The sequence below is a fragment of the Dromiciops gliroides genome, chromosome 3, assembly GCF_019393635.1.
Source record: "Dromiciops gliroides isolate mDroGli1 chromosome 3, mDroGli1.pri, whole genome shotgun sequence".
Classification (NCBI taxonomy): domain Eukaryota; kingdom Metazoa; phylum Chordata; class Mammalia; order Microbiotheria; family Microbiotheriidae; genus Dromiciops; species Dromiciops gliroides.
The window spans coordinates 663469770-663489784 of NC_057863.1; the positions used below are offsets into that span (position 1 = coordinate 663469770).

At 39.6% G+C, this 20015-nt stretch overlaps 1 protein-coding gene across 1 annotated transcript; it reads right to left on the bottom strand.

Moving 5' to 3' along the window:
• Positions 1–7270: 7270 nt before the first annotated feature.
• Positions 7271–8200, bottom strand: LOC122748422 (vomeronasal type-1 receptor 1-like). Its single transcript, XM_043994057.1, has one exon. The coding sequence runs from the start codon at positions 8192–8194 to the stop codon at positions 7271–7273; it is 924 nt and encodes a 307-aa protein (XP_043849992.1). The 5' UTR covers positions 8195–8200.
• Between the last annotated feature and the right edge of the window lie 11815 nt (positions 8201–20015).

Consider the following 20015-nt stretch of genomic DNA (forward strand, 5'->3'; position numbering starts at 1 on the left):
TGTGAAATCCTTGACTTTTCTATCTTGAACTGTTGCAGACTACTTCTGATGGTATGTATCACCTAAGGAGACCTCCAAAATTACAAAAATAAAATTTGTACACCAGGAATCTGAATTTGAAATTAGCAAAAGTAGTTTCATTAGCATGCTAATGAACCTCTTTACTTTTCTAATGATTGGAATGACACCACCTGCTGGAGACTTACTGTAGAAAAGTTCTGCCATGAGGAGAGGGCCTCTGAGGGCAGGGCCATGTGGCTTTCTTTGGCATCAGGAAGTGACGTTGGCTTGTGGGAGTAGGAAGGGGGAGGCTGGCGTGCTGGCTCACTCTCTTTCCTGAGGACTCTGGTGGAGAAGGGAGCTAGAAATGTGCTCTCCCTTTAATAGATAGGTGAATCTAGGCCCTTCTCTCTCTACCCAATTCTTATTCTCCTTAATAAATGCTTAAAAGTCTAACTCTTGCTAAATCTTATAATTTATTGGCAACCACTCATTAGATATTTTAGACAGTATAGCTAGAACTTTAGCCTTTACAGATGGCTGATCACGAAGAGGAAAGCTGAACCTCAGTCTTCTGATCTTCCGGTTGGGTAAGAAATTTCCCCTACCCTGTCCCTTTAAACTGCTAAATGCTGGCTGTTTTTTCCACTTTAAATTTTCAAATGGGCTTTTTCAAGTCCCTGTTAACCAGACAAATGGGGGATAAGATCACGTTAATGTTTGTTTTTGTGGATTTTCTGTTTTAATTTTTATTTTTGTTAGAAGAGCCAGCAAGGTGCTCACACAAGGGTGCTGACATCTGAGAAAAGACTTTCATAGCCTTTAAATGAACAGTTTTGTTTTGTTGTTGTTGTTTTTTCTTTTCCCTTCTGTTATTATATACACCATTAGTAATATGTACTCTCTGCAGAGGCCCTCCCTTTGCAAGACAAATGTTAAAGTGCTGGTTCATGAGGGACTGCCCCTCTGGACAAAACTTTCCTCTCTCCCTTTTCTATATTGTTATTAACATATTTTTAGTTAGCATAGGTTATTATATTCTGTTATTTTTTACTGTTTCATCAAGGAAACAGCCTGTTTCTTGAAGAAACAAAGTGGGGACTGTAACGATTGGAATGATACCACCTGCTGGAGACTTACTGTAGAAAAGCTCCGCCATGAGGAGAGGGCCTCTGAGGGCAGGGCCATGCAGCTTTCTTTGGCATCAGGAAGTGACATTGGCTTGTGGGAGGAGGAAGGGGGAAGCTGGCACACTGGCTCACTCTCTTTCCTGAGGACTCTGGTGGAGAACGGAGCTAGAAATGCACTCTCCCTTTAATAGATAGATGAATCTAGGCCTTTCTCTCTCTATCAAATTCTTATTCTCCTTAATAAATACTTAAAAGTCTAACTCTCGCTAAAGCTTATAATTTATTGGCAACCACTCAAATATTTTAGACAGTATAGCCAGAATTTTAGCCTTTACACTTTTGACCTTCTACCTTTGACCCACAGTCACTGGACTCCACCTCCTGACAGATATGACTCTCCCAAGAGGTAGAGATAATTTTCCTACAGAGTACATTTGTGGTTCATGAGTGTGGAATGGATGGAGATCGATCAAAAACAGCTGAGGAGGGGTCAGACCTATAGAAGGAGAATGAAGAGAGAGCAGTGTCACTAAAATCCAAAGAATAAAGGATATTCCAGAGGAGAAAGGGGTAATAGGGTGAAATGTTGCAAAAGGTCCTGTGATATTTAAAAATCTAATTGTGATGTCTAAAAATCTAATATGTGGTCTCCTTAAATTAGAAACTCATAGCACCAGTCTTTGAGGCATTAAGCATTTATTAAAGTATAATAGGGGTTAGTAAAGAGAACACATGGAGTAAGAAGGAGCCTAGTTCCCCTGACCCTGCAGCCACCAGCATGACCTCCAGCCCCAAAAGAGAGAGTGATCCCCTGTACTCCCAGAGTGGAAACTCCCTGTGGCCGCCCAGGCACGGTCCCTACACACAGCTCCAAGCTAATTGGTTGGTAGCATTGATTGACATGACTTACAGGTGTTTCTATGAATATATGTAACTTCTGGATGCTAGTCACATACTTTCTCTTCAGGGTGTCACTGCCCGGGTTCTCACAATGTCTTTCTCAGAAAGAGGGTGGCACTCTGATTCTCACAGTCCTTAGATATGTCATTTAGGAGATCACTCTGGAGAGAGCAGTTTCAGTCAAATAATGAGGTCAGAAGACAAGATTCTGCAAAAGAGAGAAAAGATAGGAAGTGAAGGCAGTAAGTGTAGATGACTTTTTATAGGAATCCAGCAGCTAAGAGGAGAGATACAGGCTCATAGCTAGTGGAGTTGATAGGATCAAGTGAGGGGTTTTTAATGATGGAGACTTGGGCATATCAACAGGGATCAGAGCGGGAAGCTGTAGCTAGTATTGAATATCACTGTCATGAGTTGAGGGAGATGGACTATGTGTATGTTAACCATTGAAGAACTAGTTCCACTAGAACATCAGGAAATAGGAGGAGCTCTACTAATGAAGGCAAGTGATTAAAAGGTTTAAGCGCCTGTGTGCTTGTAAAAAATGGGGGGGGGGGAACCAAACAAATAAAAACAAAGGGGCAGCAACTTGGCGCAGTGGTTAAAGTGCTGGCCCTGGATTCAGGAGTACCTGAGTTCAAATCCAGCCTCAGACACTTGACACTTACTAGCTGTGTGACCCTGGGCAAGTCACTTAACCTCCATTGCCCCGCCAAAAAAAAAATGGTGGAGAGATTTTCTCCTGTCATTTATGTAACATTTGACAGTTTACAAAAATGTTTTTCACAAATGAACCTTTGAGATCCATCATACAAATATTAACAAAGGTAGCATAGTCCATAATATCCAAAGACTTAAGTTCAAAGTTAATTTCTGACATTGCCCCTTTACCTATCATTAAATTGCTAACATTCTGTGAGATTCAATTCTATCAACTGTAAAATGGGGATAACAATAATTGATTGGCCTAATTCATATGGGTGTTGTGACAGGAGCCCTCTGTACTATTACAGCTAATCAGAATCATTATTATTCCCATTAATGAAATGAAGTCCCAGAGAAATGAAGGAAAGTAATGCAAGTTCTTAGAGCTACAGTGTTATAGAGCTAGAGCTAGACCTAGAAACTAAGTTATCTGACTCAGGGTATTCATTCTACTATTTTCCATCACCACAGTAGTGAGTGTAGAGAATTAAGAGAGTCTCATCTTTCTGAGTTCAAATCAAGGTTGGGACCCTTACTAGGTCACGACCCTGGGCAAGTCACTGAATCCTGTCTGCCTCAGTTTCCTCATATGTAAAAAGAGCTGGAGAAAGGAATGGCAAACCAATCCAGTATCTTTGCCAAGAAAATCCCAAATAGAGTCAAGAACAGTCAAATGCAACTGAAAAAAATGAACAGCAAGAATTGCATACTGATTGTTGACAGACTAATTGGGAACAAAAGTTGAATGATTGATGCTATATTAACATAATGGAATATCAGAGTGCCCCATCAATGAAGGAAAGAGACAATTTCTGATAATTTTGGGAATACTTGCAAAAATTTATTCATGAGTAGAACCAGGAAAATAACTCATATAATACTGACAAAATTGCAGTGAAAATCAACACTGAAATACAAGAACTCTTTTCAAAGGAATGACTAACCAGCATCCATTATACCAGTGATGAAGTATGATGACTACACCCAGACAGAGAGATGATGAACTAAAAATGCAGAAAGTACATCAGTCTATAACCATCTAAATGCCTGGTATGTGCTGAACACTCTGCTAAATGTTGGGGATACAAAGAAATGCAAAAATAAAGTGCCTGCCCTTGGCAAGCTACCAATATATTGAGGGAAACAACATGTGGCAACTATGTACAAACAACACAACCACTATAAAGATTTGCTTTGCTTGAATACATTTAGTTTTTTACAGTGTTTTATTTTAAATTTGTGATAATTTAGGAGGGCTGGGGGGATTATCCACATGGTTTCAAAATAAAAGAACATAATAGCAGTCCATTAAAATTTTTGAAATGCACAGAAAAGAGCTAAGAAAGATTGGAAGGAAGCACAAACAAGCACAACAGCTTTGAAAGTAAAGGTTGAATTTATTCTATTATTTTTTTTCTTTTTTTGGGGGGGGGGCAATTGGAGTTAAGTGACTTGCCTAGGGTCACACAGCTAGTAAGTGATAATGTTTGAGGGTCAAATTTGAACTCAGGACCTCCTGAATCCAGGGCCGATGCTCTATGCACTGTACCACCTAGCTGCCCCTATTCTATTATTTTTTAAAAACTAAATGTATGGGATAGAGATTAATAGATTTCTTATATAATCTTTTTATATTATTCTTTATATATGCAAATTCTCCCTTTTTATGTTTTTCAAGTTTAGATTTTCTTTTAAGTTGAAGAGGCCTCTACAGGCCAATGTTGACTTGTCTTTTTTTTTTTAATTTAATTTAATTTTTGATTTTTTTCCAATTACATGTAAAGATATTTTTTGAGTTCCAAATTTTTCTCCTACCCTCCCTTCCCTCCTCCCTCCTGAGGCCAGCAAGCAATCTTATATAGGTTATACATTAAAATAATGCTAAACATATTTATTCTTTAGTCATGCTATAAGAAAAGGATCAGAACAAAAAGGAAAAAAAAAGTAAGAAAGAATAAACAAAAACAATGCCAAAAAAAAGCAACAACAAAAAGGAAAATAGTATGTTTCAATCTGTATTCAGGTGCCACAATTTTTTTTCTGGATGTGGAGGATGTTTTCCACCAACGTTCTTTTGGCATTGTCTTGGATCATTGTATTGCTAAGAGTTAAGTCTATCACAGTTGGTCATCACACAATGTTGTTGATACTATATAAAAGGTTCTCTTGGTTCTGCTCATTTCATTCAGCAATGATTCATCTAAGTCTTTCCAGGTTTTTCCAAAATCCATCTGCTTATCATTTCTTACAGCACAATAGTATTCCATTATATTCATATACCACAACTTGTTCAGCCATTCCCCACTTGATGGGCATACCCTCAATTTCCAATTCTTTGCCACCACAAAAAGAATATCTAGAAATATTTTTGTACTTCTAGGTCCTTTTTCCTTTTTAAAAAATGATCTCTTTGGGATATAGACCTTGTAGTGATATTTCTGGGTCAAAGGGTATGCACAGTTTTCTTTTTTTTCTTTTTTCTTTTTCTTTTACTGAGGCAAATGGGGTTAAGTGATTTGCCCAGGGTCACACAGCTAGTAAGCGTTAAGTGTCTGAGGCCAGATTTGAACTCAGGTCCTCCTGACTCCAGGGCCAGTGCTCTATCCACTGTGCCACCTAACTGCCCCGGGTATGCAAAGTTTTAAAGCTTTTTGGATATGGTTCCAAATTGCTCTCCAGAATGGTTGGATTAGTTCACAACTCCACCAACAATGCATTAGTGTTCCAATTTTCCCACATCTCCAACATTTATCATTTACCTTTTTTTTTTCCTATTAGCCAGTTGGCTGGGTTTGAGGTAGTACCTCAGAGTAGTTTTAATTTGCATTTCTCTACTCAGTAGTGATTGAGAACATTTTTTCAGATGGTTGTAGATAGCTTTAGTTTCTTCATCTGAAAACTGCCTATTCATATCCTTTGACCATTTCTCAGTTGAAGAATGACTTGTATTCTTATATATTTGATTCAGTTCTCTATATATTTTAGCTATGATGCCTTTATCAGAAACAATGTCTGTTAAAATTGTTTCCCAGTGTCCTTCTTTCCTTCTAATCTTATTTGCATTGGTTTTGTTTGTACAGAAACTTTTGGCCAAAATGTACAAAAATGTAGCCAAAATGATCCACTCTGCATTTCATAATGTTCTCTATTTCAGCTTTGGTCATAAATTCTTCCCCTCTCCATAGTTCTGATAAGTAAACTATTCCTTCCTTTTCTAATTTGCCTATGATATCACACTTTATGTCTAGATCTTGTATCCATTTTGACTTTACTTTGGCATATGGCATAAGATATTGGTCTATGCCTAGTTTTTGCCATACTATTTTCCAGTTTTCCCAGCAGTTGTTGTCAAATAGTGAGTTCTTATCCTGGAGGCTACAGTCTTTGGGTTTATCAAATAGCAGGTTGCTATATTCATTTACTGCTGTGTTTTGTGTTCCTAACCTATTCCACTGATCCACATCTCTATTTCTTAGCCAGTGACAAATAGTTCTGATGATTGCTGCCTTATAATATAGTTTTAGATCTGGTACAGCTAGGCTACCTTCCTTTCCATTTTTTTTCATTAATTCCCTTATTCTTGATATTTTGTTCTTCCATATGAATTTTGTTATTATTTTTTAGCTCTATGAAATAATTTTTGGTGGTTTGGTTGTTATGGCACTGAATAAGTAAATTAATTTAGATAGAATCATTATTTTTATATTAGCACAACCTACCCATGAGCAATTTTATTTTTCCATTTGTTTAAATCTGATTTTATTTGTGTAAAAAGTGTTTTGTAATTGCATTCATATAGTTCCTGGGTTTGGCATGTAGACTCTCAGATATTTTATATCATCTATAGTTATTTTAAATAGAATTTCTCTATTTCTTGGTGCTGGACTTTGTTGGTCATATATAGAAATGCTGATGATTTATGTAGGTTTATTTTATATCCTGCAACTTTGATAAAGTTGTTCATTGTTTCAAGAACTTTTTTAGTTGATTGTTTAGGATTCTATAAGTATATCATCATATCATTTGCAAAGAGTGGTAGTTTTATTTCTTCCTTGCCTATTCTAATTCCTTTGATTTCTTTTCCTTCTCAATGCTAAGGCTAACATTTCTGGTACAATATTGAATAATAGTGGTGACAATGAACATCCTTGTTTCACCTTTGATTTTACTTGGAATGCTTCTAACTTATCCCTACTGCATATAATGCTCGCTGATAGTTTAAGCTAGATACTGTTTATCATCTTAAGGAAAGCTCTTCTTAAGGAAATGCTCTCTAGTGTGTTGGGGTCAAGTGACTTGCCCAGGGTCACATAGCTAGTAAGTGTTAAGTGTCTGAGGCCAGATTTGAACTCAGGTACTCCTGACTCCAGGGCCGGTGCTCTAACCACTCTAATGTTTTTAATAGGAATGAGTATTGTATTTTGTCAAAAGCTTTCTCTGCATCTGAGATAATCATATGATTTTGGTTAATTTTGTTATTTATGTTATATTTCAGGAGCCACTGACCCACTAAGTACTAGGGATACAAAGAAAGACTAAATATCTGGGGCATTCCTTCCCCAAAAAACACAGCAATATTTGAGAAGTTGTGAGTCACTACAAATTAGCACAAATGGACTAAAAGTAGGGAAACAGATACTAAGTAAGGAAGAGCACTGTATTAACCAGGGTCTTGGCTTTCTGAGATACATATATGAAATCAAAATAGAATTGAGTGAGTAAAAGGAGACAAAGGTACTCATCAGCAGCAGGATAGACTGGATGGCCCGGATCTTAGGGGAGTCTTTGGGGGAGAGGTTTGCCATGTAGATGTACTTGTTCTGCTTGTGATGTCTATACAGAAGCAATATCATGTAGCCACTGGCAAAGATCATTAGGCCTATGAGCACAGCATCATGGAGGGAGACCAGAACTCCAAAAAGTATACTGCTAACTTTGGCAGTTTCTATACCAGAACAGTATCCATAATCATGTAATTCTGAGTGATTTTTGGAGCCCTGGAGGCCTCCAACATTCTCTAAAACAATGATATTTAATAGCAAATGGGCAATGCAAAAGAGGGAAGAGGTGGGGATAATATACTTTGGGGCCCTGGCTTTAAACTCTGACCACCTGGTGCTGCTGGGACTGATGGTAATGGCTTGAAAGCCACTTAGAAAGCAGGTCATGTTGAGGGAAAGACCCTGAGATACTTTGTGAAGGTAGAAGACAATTATACACCCATTTTTATCCAAGAAATTTTTCAAGCCCAAAGCTGCCATTGTCTGAGGGATACCCTTGGAGAGAAGCAGCAAAGAGTTGAAGCAAGCCAGCTGGGCAAGAATTGTGTCTATCGGCCTTAGTCTATGTCCAGTGAGCAACATAAAGAGGAAGAGCCAAATTAGGAAGGAGTTCCCCAAAATCCCAACTGCAGTATGAGAGCAGAAGCCAATACTCAGGATGATGTCATATAGATTCATGTTCTTGGTGTCATGGTATGGAGAACTCTATGTACCTGGATGGAAATATAATCCATTTATGACTTGCAAATAGATTTTGAAATCATTATGACGTGGTCACTTTACCATATAAATAGATCTGTGTTGGGCCCAAAGGAAAAGTGATATTTCCCCCACCACCAGCTCCCCAAACACGTTATTACCACAGTTTGACCATGCATCTTTATCAGTAGACTCTACCTGTGGTTCATACACACCTCTGACCCCTTGCTTACAGAAACTTCACAAGGTACCCCAAGTCTGACCCAGATGCAGGCCATTATATGCTGTCTTCACCCTCCAGCTTTCTCAATGTGTTCTGCATTATCTCTGGCCAATAGACCTGCTGTCTGGAACCCTGCCTTTCTCCAGTGCTCTAGGAGTCGTTTCAGGCTTCAACTGCACTTCAATCATCACATCCTGCCTCCTCTCCAGACATCTCCACTCTATCCGGTCCCTGTCTGTGGGTCTCATAGGACTTAACATTACTGGAGGTTGGCCATCCAAAGCAGGTCTTGAAAAATCAAGTTACCTATCTCCTTCAATCGACCTCTTTCTAGTCATGGATACAATGCTTGGACTCTTTCCTCAAAGGTTAGCATATTTCAACTAGTGAGGGAGGGCATAAGCATTTATGAAGCACCTACTCTGTGCCAAACTCTGCACTAAATGCTTTACAGATATCTCATGGGTCATCATAGCAATCCTGGACATGAGAGCTATTATTATTTTTTATGGATGAGGAAACTGAGGCAGACAGAGTTGTCCAGCATCACAAGCTAATATCTGAAGGGAAATTTGAACTGAGGTCTTCCTGACTGCAGATGCAGTAATCTATCCACTACATGACCTACCAACTTCATACTCTCCACATCACAGTAATTCTGAACCACCAGTTGGTAGTTGACCAACCCTATTCCACATCCCCCATTGCCTGCTCTCTTTCCCTCCTTCCTCTTATCCCTACCTTCTCATTTCCTATTCCAGATCTATGGCCCTTTTTACTGTACTCTCACAAATGCCTGCTGCACACACTAGCTTTCATCATCAACCTATTCCTTTTTGGGCGGGGGGGGGGCAGGACAATGGAGATTAAGCGACTTGCTCAGGGTCACACAGCTAGTAAGTGTCAAGTGTCTGAGGCCAGATTTGAACTCAGGTACTCCTGAATCCAGGGCCAGTGCTTTATCCACTGTGCCACCTAGCTGCCCCAACCTATTCCTTCTTAATCCTTCCATCTTCTAGCTCTCCCTGAGGGCAGGCTCCCTCCTGGCAACTCTTCATCCCAGATTCCCCTTTCTAGAACTAATTATGCTGTTAGTCATCCCCTAACTCCTTTAGATTGGGAGAAAAATCTGAAAACTCCTTGCTTCTCCTGCTTTCCCTTTTATGCTCTTCCTGCACCAACATCACTCAGTAACCTCTTATCCCATGGGGTTCATTTCATCTCAGCTTTACCACCCAATCAAAATTTGGGGATCTATTGTCTATTGACAGAAGGGCAGTCTCTTCCTTTCCTACATGATAATGCTTATCATTTCTTATAGTATGATAATATTCCATTATCATCACATACCACAACTTGTTCAGCCATTTCCCAACTGATGGAAATCCCCTCCATTTCCAACTCCTTGCCACCACAAAAAGCTGCTATAAATATTTTTGTACAAGTAGATCCTCTCTCCTTTTTTTTTTTTATCTCAGTGGGATACAGAGCTAGAAGTTGTATTGCTGGTTCAAAGGGAATGTGCAGTTTGACAGACCTTTGGGCACAATTCAATATTGTTCTCTAGAATGATTGAATTAGTTCACAACTCCACCAACGCTGCATTAGTGTCCCAATTTTCTCACACCTCCTCCAACATTGATCATTTTCCTTATTTGTCATATTAGCCAACTGATTGGTGTGAGGTAGTGCCTCAGAGTTGTTTTAACTTGCATTTCTCTAAGCAATAGTGGTTTAGAGCACTTTATATGACTACAGATAACTTTGATTTCTTTGCCTGAAAACTTCCTGCTCATATCATTTGACCATTTATCAATTGAGGAATGACTTGTATTCTTATAAATTTGACTCAGTTCTCTAAATATTTGAGAAATGAGGCCTTTATCAGAGATACTTGTAAAAAATCCCCCCAAAACCTGGGAATTTTTTTTTCCCTTAGGGTGTTCACTGAAGGCTTATTTAATTTCTTTTTTTAAAGATAGGGTTATTTAAGTCTTCTATTTCCTATCTTTCTCACTAAGTTTCAAGGTCTGTCTGTCTCTACTGTCTGCCTTTTTATCATCTGCAAAGAAGCTCAATTCATCCCTACCCTCTAAAAATGTTCATTGGATCTGTCCATTCCAATCATCATGTGTTTTTTTTCTTTTGAAGTCATGTCTCTATTCTCTCTCTTTTTAACTCTTTATGATCTTGCTTCTAACCTCTTCTTTTCACTAAAACTGCTCTTTCCAAAGTTACCAATGATCTCTAAGTTGACACAATTGATGGCCTCCTCTCACTATTCAGCCTTCTTGAACTCTCTACACATTTGGAAATTGCTGATGACCATTTTCCCCTTGATACCCTCTTTATTTCTAGGCTTTTGTGCCACATCTATCTCCTAGCTTTCTGACCATCTCATGCCAATCTTCTAGTTCAGAACCACTAATGGTTAGTGTCCCCCCAAATGCTCTGCCTGGTGCTTTTGTTTTCTCCTTCTATATCGTTTTGCTTTGTGATCTCATCGTCTTACAAGGATTCATCTCTGTGTTGATGAATCTCAGATCCATTTGGCTAGACTTAAACTCTCTCCTAATCTCTAGTACGACATCTTCAGCTGTCTATTAGACATTTCAAGCTGAATGTTCTACCATCCTCGCAGTTACTGAGACTCACAACCTAGCTGTCATCTTTTACTCTTCTCTCTCTCTCTCTCTTTCTCTCTCTCTCCTTCTCACCCTCCCTCTCTCCCTCCCTTCCCCTCTCTCTTTCTTTGTCTTTCTCTCTCCCTCTCCTTCCCTCCCTCCCTCCCTCTCTCTCTTCTCTTCTCTTCTCTTCTCTTCTCTTCTCTTCTCTTCTCTTCTCTTCTCTTCTCTTCTCTTCTCTTCTCTTCTCTCTCTCTCTCTCTCTCTCTCTCTCTCTCTCTCTCTCTCTCTCTCTCTCTCTCTCACCTTCCACATCCCATCTCTTACCATGTTCTGTCCTCCCTACCTTAGTCACATTCCTCATATACTTCCCTTTCTCTCTTCCAACACTGAACCCAGAATGGTGCAAACCCTCCTCACCTCACTACTGTGAGATGGCCTCCTATCTTGGTATTCTCTATGCTCCAGCCCCCAACAGACTCTACCAGCTGATGGAACTGACCCCTTTGCCCTTCCTCACACATGATGCTTTATCTTTTGACTCTGAACATTTTTGCTCATTGTGCCCCATACCTGGATCTCTATCCCTCTTCATCTGCACCACCTGGCTTCCCTCCCCTCCATCCACACCAAACTAACCTTCTACAAGACGTCTTGGCCAATCCTACTTAATGTTAGTACCTTCCATATAAGATACATTTATTTTTGTCCATTGTTGTTTCATAAGGGGCAGCTAGGTAACATAGTGGATAGAATGCTGGCCCTGGAATCAGGAGGACATGAGTTCAAATCTCACCTCAGACACTTACTAGCTGTGTGACCCTGGGCAAGTCACTTAACCCCAATTGCCTCAAACATCTGAGTCCAACTCCAGGAATCCTGACAGATATTTCACCACTAGGCCCAGATGGCTCTGGAGGAAAGAATGAGGCTCATAACTTTGCATAGCCCTCCCTCACTTAAATCCAATTCGCTGCAAGTCCTGACATTACCTCCCAATGTCATAGTCCTCTTGGAGAAGGAAGCACAAACAACAATAATTTGTTTTCATGTTCATGTTTTCCATTAGGTTGAATTCCTTCAGAGCAGAAAATGGTCTTTGCCTTTCCTTGTGTCCCTTGAGTTTAGGGTTGTGCCTGAAGCATGGCAGGTGCTTCACAAGTGCTTTTCGACCAACTGATCATCCTTCTGAAATCATATCTTCCTGCTCTGCAGAGCTGCTTCTTCCTTCACTCTGTGAGAAAATAATGATTACTGATGGATTTCTAGGAGAAACCCAGACATTAGTTTTTGTTGCTCTCTCCCCCTCACCCCAGAAACCTGCCTGGGCACCTTAACAAAAGGAATGCAGATTGATTCTGCTGATTAACTAGGGGAAGACACACCTGGAGCAGGAACTTACACTCCCTAAGACCGTTCCTCAATTCATGTCAATCAATGGAGGTGGATCATGCTAACCAATTTACTTAGATCAGTGTATCACGATCTGCTCTACCAAAACAGGATAAAAAGACTGGACCATGAGAAACTTGGTTCTATACACTGGGTATGTAATTGTTTAGGCTTGTAAGCCTTTGGCTAGTGGGGAAGTCAGGGAGGCACATGGTCAATACTTTAATAATATGTGATTTTAATTAATAATAAATTCTTACTGCTCAAATTGGTGCAGTAGCCATGATTATATAAATAACAATTAATATAGCAGCAACAATAATCTTAGTACATTCAGCCTAGTTCCCCAATAGTTTAAATAACAACTTTGAGATTGTAACAATAATAATAGCTAATATATACATATCACTTACTAGGTGCCAAGTTCTGTGTTAAGCACTACCAATTATTATCTCATTTGATTCTCAGAATAACCCCATTTTACAGATGAAGAAACTGAAGCAAACAGGCATTAAGTGACTTGCTCAGGGTCACAGAGCTAGGGTGAATTTGAGACTACATTTGAATTCCAGTTTCCTTGACTCTAGTTTCAATGCTTTATCCACTGCACTATCGAGCTCCACCTTCATACAAGTAGTCTTGCTCACCTGGAAATGTTTTCACTTTGTAACCTCAGCTCCCCATTGGTGATTCCCTGGCCAGGACCACCAATGTATGAAACTCAAGCTGCTCTTCACTTCTAGTTCAACTCACTCTGGAGAATACTCCACTTCCTCACCCTCGACATTACTCCTGTGCCCCCTCCCTACTTTGTTTTGCAAAGCCCTTTACTAGGGACCTAATAGATCTTTCTCTTTCAGAATATAAGATCCTGAAAAGTAGGGATCATCTCATTTTATTGTATTTTTATTCATAGCACTTTGTACAGGGGCTGGCAATAGGTCATATAAGTGTCCTCTCTTGCTATCTCTTGTTCTGTCTTTTTCTTGGTTTTGTGTCTGTTTCTCTCTCTCTCTCTCTCCCTCTGTGTGTGTGTGTGTGTGTGTGTGTGTGCGTGTCTCTCTCTCTCTGTCTCTGTCTCTGTCTCTCTCTCATACACACATACTCAAACCTCAAATTGTTTTAGCCCATCCCTCAGGCTTTATGGAGTAATGAAAGAGAAGTCCCAGGGTACATAAAGAAGCTGGGATAAGAACTCTGGATTTCATACTCTGTGAAAAAAATTATTTTCCTAACTGTTTCCTATGGAAAACAGAGTGAGAAATTCATGGAACAGAGCAGAGAGCAGTTAGGAAAACACAGCACCAATTCATGTGCCCCAAGAGCAAGCAGGCATGTACCTGCAGATACTCCTTCCAAAGAAGGAGCTCCAAGACTCCTTTTTTTAGTGAAGGTTTATAAGCTTTCTCTGCTCACTGGTGACAGAGCTTAGTTTAGGGCTCTATTGGGAAATCAATCAGATCCAGATTGATTAACTTTGGGTTTTCTGGCTTGTTAGTACAGGTTGTTATCAGTTCCATGAGCATGATACAAATCTGTCTGACACTTCAACTTCAAAGCAAACGATAAAACAAGAGTGTATATATAAAAAAAGAGTGTATGAAATACATTTTCAAATAGGGGGTGCAAAGAAGACCACAAAGAAGGCACCCACAGATAAAAACATCCGACACCAAAACCCATTCCACCTGTAAAAGAAATCAACCATAAAGTTAAGAACCATAAAATGACCTGACAAGGCAGATAGGACACAAAGATTGAGGGTAAAGGGGCAGACTCCTTGTGATGCAGGGTATACTCAGCCCTCATCCCAAGTCTTGGGAATGCAGCCTCCTCTAAATGTCAGCTTTTTCTCATCCTCATCCTTGGTCCTGAGTTAAGCCATCTGGGGCAAACCTGGGGTGAGCAAGAGTGGAAGATCCCCACGGGCTGGGCAGGCCAACCTGGTTCAGCAGCTCTTTCAAGGTGTGATATATGTATCTGGGACTCAGTTGCCAGGAGTGTAGCTGCAGCGGCTGCAGTCAGCAACAACTGGGTTGTAGTCCTGTCTGCTGGGCTTAAGAGATTCCTTATGGCCATGTGTTTTCCTATAGACCCAAGGACCTGGTTTAGTTCACATCTTTCCTGCTGATACTAACCTCAGATCTCAGATGTTGCTTCCCTTGAGCTGCTATTGTCTGTTAAAAAGCACAGTGAAGGACCATCCAAACACAGCAAATCTTAAAGGAATCTTCAGAGTCCCCTAAAATCTCTCCCCTCTAACAATAAAATCTAATCACAGGGGGCAACTAGGTGGCACAGTGGATAGAGCACTGGCCCTAGAGTCAGGAGGACCTGAGTTCAAATCCGGCCTCAGACACTTAACACTTACTAGCTGTGTGACCCTGGGCAAGTCACTTAACCCCAATTGCCTCACACACAAAAAAAAGAGAGAATGTGGCTAGATCTTAAATTCTTATAATACAGATGAGGATATTTTAAAAGGTTCCTTGCTATGCCCACTTCACAGAAAACCATTATTACTATTACAACAGTCTTTTAACAATTAAATGTGTAACTCAAAAGAACTAAAGAATTCACATTCTAATAATATTTCTAATAAAATGAACTATTAAACTGTTAGGCACTTTTCTTTTACACATTACAAATCACATAGCTGAGATAATGGCTTTAAACCATACAAATTTCTGATACAGTATAATAACAATCAATTTCACTTAAAACGAGGCCGCAATTAATTCCATTACACCTGAATCTATTTTCCAAATGATATAATAAAGAACCTCAACTGATCATTTCAATCAGCATTATATTTCACAAAGGACCATTTTTTACCTTTCCCTTATGGTTCAAAACCCTAACCTACTTTTATCTTTCATGGTTTTCCCTGAAGTTTTTATTTTAATTTTTTTCCTGAGGTTTTCTAATCCAGTTGTCAAGACTACATAATTTTCCTGTCCTTGTTAGTCATATTTCAGACTGTATTTAATCTATTGAATATTTTCTCCTTTTATAATTTTAGAACAAACCAGTTACTTTTTTTTTTTTTATGCAGGGCAATGAGGGTTAAGTGACTTACCCGGTGTCACACAGCTAGTAAGTGTCAAGTGTCTCAGTCTGGATTTGAACTCAGGTCCTCCTGAATCCAGGGCCAGTGCTTTATCCACTCAGCCACCTAGTGGCCCCAACAAACCAGTGACTTAGTAAAACCTACTTTTAGGGGCAGCTAGGTGGCGCAGTGGATAGAGCACTGGCCCTGGATTCAGGAGGACCTGAGTTCAAATCCAGCCTCAGACACTTGACACTTAATTAGCTGTGTGACCCTGGGCAAGTCACTTAACCCTCATTGCCCTGCAAAACAAAAACAAAACCTTACTTTTAGCTACATCATTAAGTTAAACTCGAGTGAACCTTTGAATTAAACTAATAACAATCAAGTACCAGTATATTATTTATAGAAGCAGAAAAACAAAAATGAAAACATTTTTTCAGGGTGTTTTCTCAAATAAGCTCCTCAAATAAGTATGTGTAAGGAGCAGGATAATACTGAAGATTTAAATAATATCATCTATTACATAATTGAGTAGGAATCTCATACAAGTTATAGCGACACCATATAAAAGGTTACCTTTAGGGGCAACTAGGTGGCACAGTGGATAGAGCACTGGCCCTGGATTCAGGAGGACCTGAGTTCAAATCCAGCCTCAGACCCTTGACACTTACTAGCTGTGTGACCCTGGGCAAGTCACTTAACCTCAATTGCCTCACACACACACAAAAAGGTTACCTTTAAATTGATCAGTACTTAACTCATTATCAAATTCAATTACCTTTTTGATGATTTCTTGATGACAGAAAACTTTTCCCCTGTTGATGAGGCAGAAAATCTGAGTGCCTGTCCAGTCAGGGAACCTTTCATAGCAAAACCGCCCTTCTATATTCACTGAAATGGCCTTCTTTTCTAGTTGAAAAAATATCTGAAACCTTTAAGGGTTGGGTTTACAATAGAGAATTTCTATTTCTATGCCACATTTGGTTTCTAATTCATTTGCTAGGTATTGTCAGAGCAGCAAGTTTCCTTCTTCCCTTCCCCCACTGTCTTAACTGAGCCACAGCTTGGGAGTAGCTTTATCCAACAAACAAAACTTTCCATCTAAATTCCGTGCACACAATTACAGTTTTTGACAGACACTGAAAGACATCAGACACATCTGACACACAATCCCAAATCATTTTTCTTTCCTTGAGGCTTTTTTTCTGTCCTTCTCTCATTCCTCAAGGATGATCCTTTGTCCAGGGAAGAAGGGAAAGAAAAGGAGACAGAAAGAGAAAACTTTCTTTGACTTTTAACTTTTCTAACCAAATTTAGACTGATCAAAGGAGCTCCACTGGACCAAATTAATTTGTCATTATCTTTATTTTTTTATTTTTATTTTTTTTTTGGTGAGGCAATTGGGGTTAAGTGACTTGCCCAAGGTCACACAGCTAGTAAATGTTAAGTGTCTGAGGCTGTATTTGAACTCAGGTCCTCCTGACTCCAGGGCCAGTGCTCTATCCACTGTGCCACCTAGCTGCCCCCATTATCTTTATTTTTTAAAAAATTTTTAATCATAAAAGTATTTTGTTACTTTCCAGTTACATGTAAAGATACTTTTCAACATTTGTTTTTATAAGATTTCTAGTTCCAAATTTTTCTTCCTCCCTCCCTTCCCTCCCCTCTCCCCAAGAGAGAAAGCAATTTGATTTAGGTTATATATGTACAATCACATTAAACAGATTTCTGCATTAGTCATGTCATTATCCTTAGTCAATTATAACCATTTCCCACAATATTTGTGCACAGAAGAACCATGCTTTTTAACCATTTGCAACACAACAGATCTATCTGGGGGCTCAGTCAGATTATGTCATTGGAAATTTGTTTGCCCCATCTTTCCGCCCTGAGGAAATTCTTTACCTTTGGGAAACAGCTTGTGACAGCTATTCCCCCATGGTGGGAGATGCACTATTGGGAGAGATGAACTCAATTGAATAATGAGAATTTGAGGTTTGAGCTGGCAAACTGTGATGGACATCTCACCCTGCGAGTCACCCATAGCTCTTGGAGAGAAAATATCCTCAATGGTGCCTGCAATGACCTGTGTTCCAGAGTGAATTCCACTCCCACTCACAAGTCAAATCTGCATCACAGGCACCATTTTACTGCAAAACAATTTTCCTAAACTGACTCCTATGAAAACAGAGTGAGAAATTCACGGAGCAGAGCAGAGAGCAGTTAGGGAAACACAGCGCCAATTCACATGCCCCAAGAGCAAGCCAGACACTCCTTCCAAAGAAGGAGCTCCAAGACTCCTTCTTTTAGTGAAGGTTTATAAGCCTTCTCTGCTCACTGGTGACAGAGCTTAGTTTAGGGCTCTATTGGGAATCAATCAGATCCAGATTGATTAACTTTGGGTTTTCTGGCTTGTTAGTACAGGTTGTTATCAGTTCCATGAGCATGATACCAAATCTGTCTGACACTTCAACTTCAAAGCAACAATATAACAAGAGTATATGAAGTACAAAACAATATGACAAGAGAATATGATTCAAAAGGAGCTTTCAAGGACAAGGATACCCAGATGTTTTTGCAAGAATGGCTCCAGCATTGTGTTTCTCATAGAGAACACAAAATCTACCAATTATCCTAGGGAAAGAAGTTAGTAGATAAGGGCTTATCTGCTAGCTATAACTCCCAGACATTTGGAGAAGTGAATATGTAACACCCCAATAACTCTGGGGTTTGCTTGACATTCACTTGTATGTTGTCTGGGTTCAGTTGAAGGGCATTTAGATGTTATTAATACAAGATTTCATAAAATTCTTTGAGTAATAAGGCAACTCAGGGGCAGCTAGGTAGTGCAGTGGATAGAGCACTTGGCCTGGAGTCAGGAGGACCGAGTTCAAATCCAGCCTCAGACACCTTAACACTTACTAGCTGTGTGACCCTGGCAAGTCACTTAACCCCAATTGCCTCAGTAAAAAAAATAATAATAATAATAAGGCAACTCCATCAAATCCAGATTCTTTATATATTCATTTATATATTCATCAACCATCTCATTTGTATCTAGATTATTCAATTTTAGATAGCATGTCTTATCTTAAAACCATGACCAGATTCTGAACACAAGATCCAACTCTGGGAGGTCATTAAATTCTAAGGAGTTTCTTCCCTTCCCTATAAAGGATTCCATGACAGCTGAAGGGCTCCCATGGAGCCATGGACAATATATCCCCTTTCCCAGGCCCCAGAGGAGAAGAATGGAGGCACAAGCTGTGGCAGAAATCAATTCCTAAAACTGTTGTGAGGGCCAAAACATCAGCAGCCAATGACTAAGACAAGAGGAAAAGCTCTTCCCTGCCCACCCCTAGACAGAAAGAACATAAATGAAGGGCCTCGGCCAAGTAACACCAGTAAGAACAGATAAATAGGATGCACTAAAGAAATGTGAGAATTCTGAGATGATCTTGACTGAACTCAGACCAAGGGAAAGAGGGAGGGAACATCATGGAGAAACTTAGGGAAGGGGGGAGGAGAGACATCTATAAATTAGGGTAACTCTAGAGATTAGAGAAGAAAGGAATCTGTAGAGTAAAGGTTCTTAACATGGAGTTTAGGGAGCCAGATAATTTCATGGAGTCCTTAATCTTAGATGAGAATAAAAATTCCAACTTTATTTTGATTAACCTCTAACAGACATTTAGCATATCTTTCCATTATGAACACAGGCAACAAAACATTATTCTAGAGAGCTGCACATTTTACCATACTGCCAAAGGAGTCCATGACACACAAAAAGGTTGATAACCCATGCTGTGGAGGAATACAGAGCCTTTAAAGGAAAAGAGAAGAGACTCATAATCTGAAAACAGAGAGGAATAAGATAGCTGACTGAGTTGCTAGAAAAGTCACTGTTCTCAGGGCAGCTAGGTGGCACAGTGGATAAAGCACTGGCCCTAGATTCAGGAGGACCTGAGTTCAAATATGACCTCAGACACTTGACACTAGCTGTGTGACCCTGGACAAGTGACTTAACCCTCATTGCCCCACAAAAAACCAAGAAACAAACAAAAAAAAAAAGCTCACTATTCTAAATATATGTAGGTGTCTTCAAAGTGAAGAGGCCATAATTTTGTGAAGCCACATTTAGTGAAGTTGAGCAGAGAACAAAACCCAGTGTTTGGTGTGATATAATGAAACACCTCTAAAAATGTTATACATGGGCCAAATGAAAAGGGGAGGTTGGAGTGGATAATTCCCCAACAGCAGGAGTTACAACCCTTTTTATCAAGCAAAGCCAAGCAAAATTCACTACAAAATTGACTGACACAAGAGAAAACCAGGGAAATGACATCATATTCAAAGACGCCATGGAGACAGTCATATAATTATGAGATATAAATTGCCCTGAAAGTCAAAGCACCCAAAAACATCCAGGAAATACATGATGAAAGAGAGAAGAAGAGAACCAGAAACCTCACAAGCATCTGACCCAGACCTGACCTGGGTTCACAGCAA

Excerpts from the sequence above, each read along its gene's own strand:
- LOC122748422 (XM_043994057.1), bottom strand. The coding sequence starts at position 8,194 with ATGAATCTATATGACATCATCCTGAGTATTGGCTTCTGCTCTCATACT.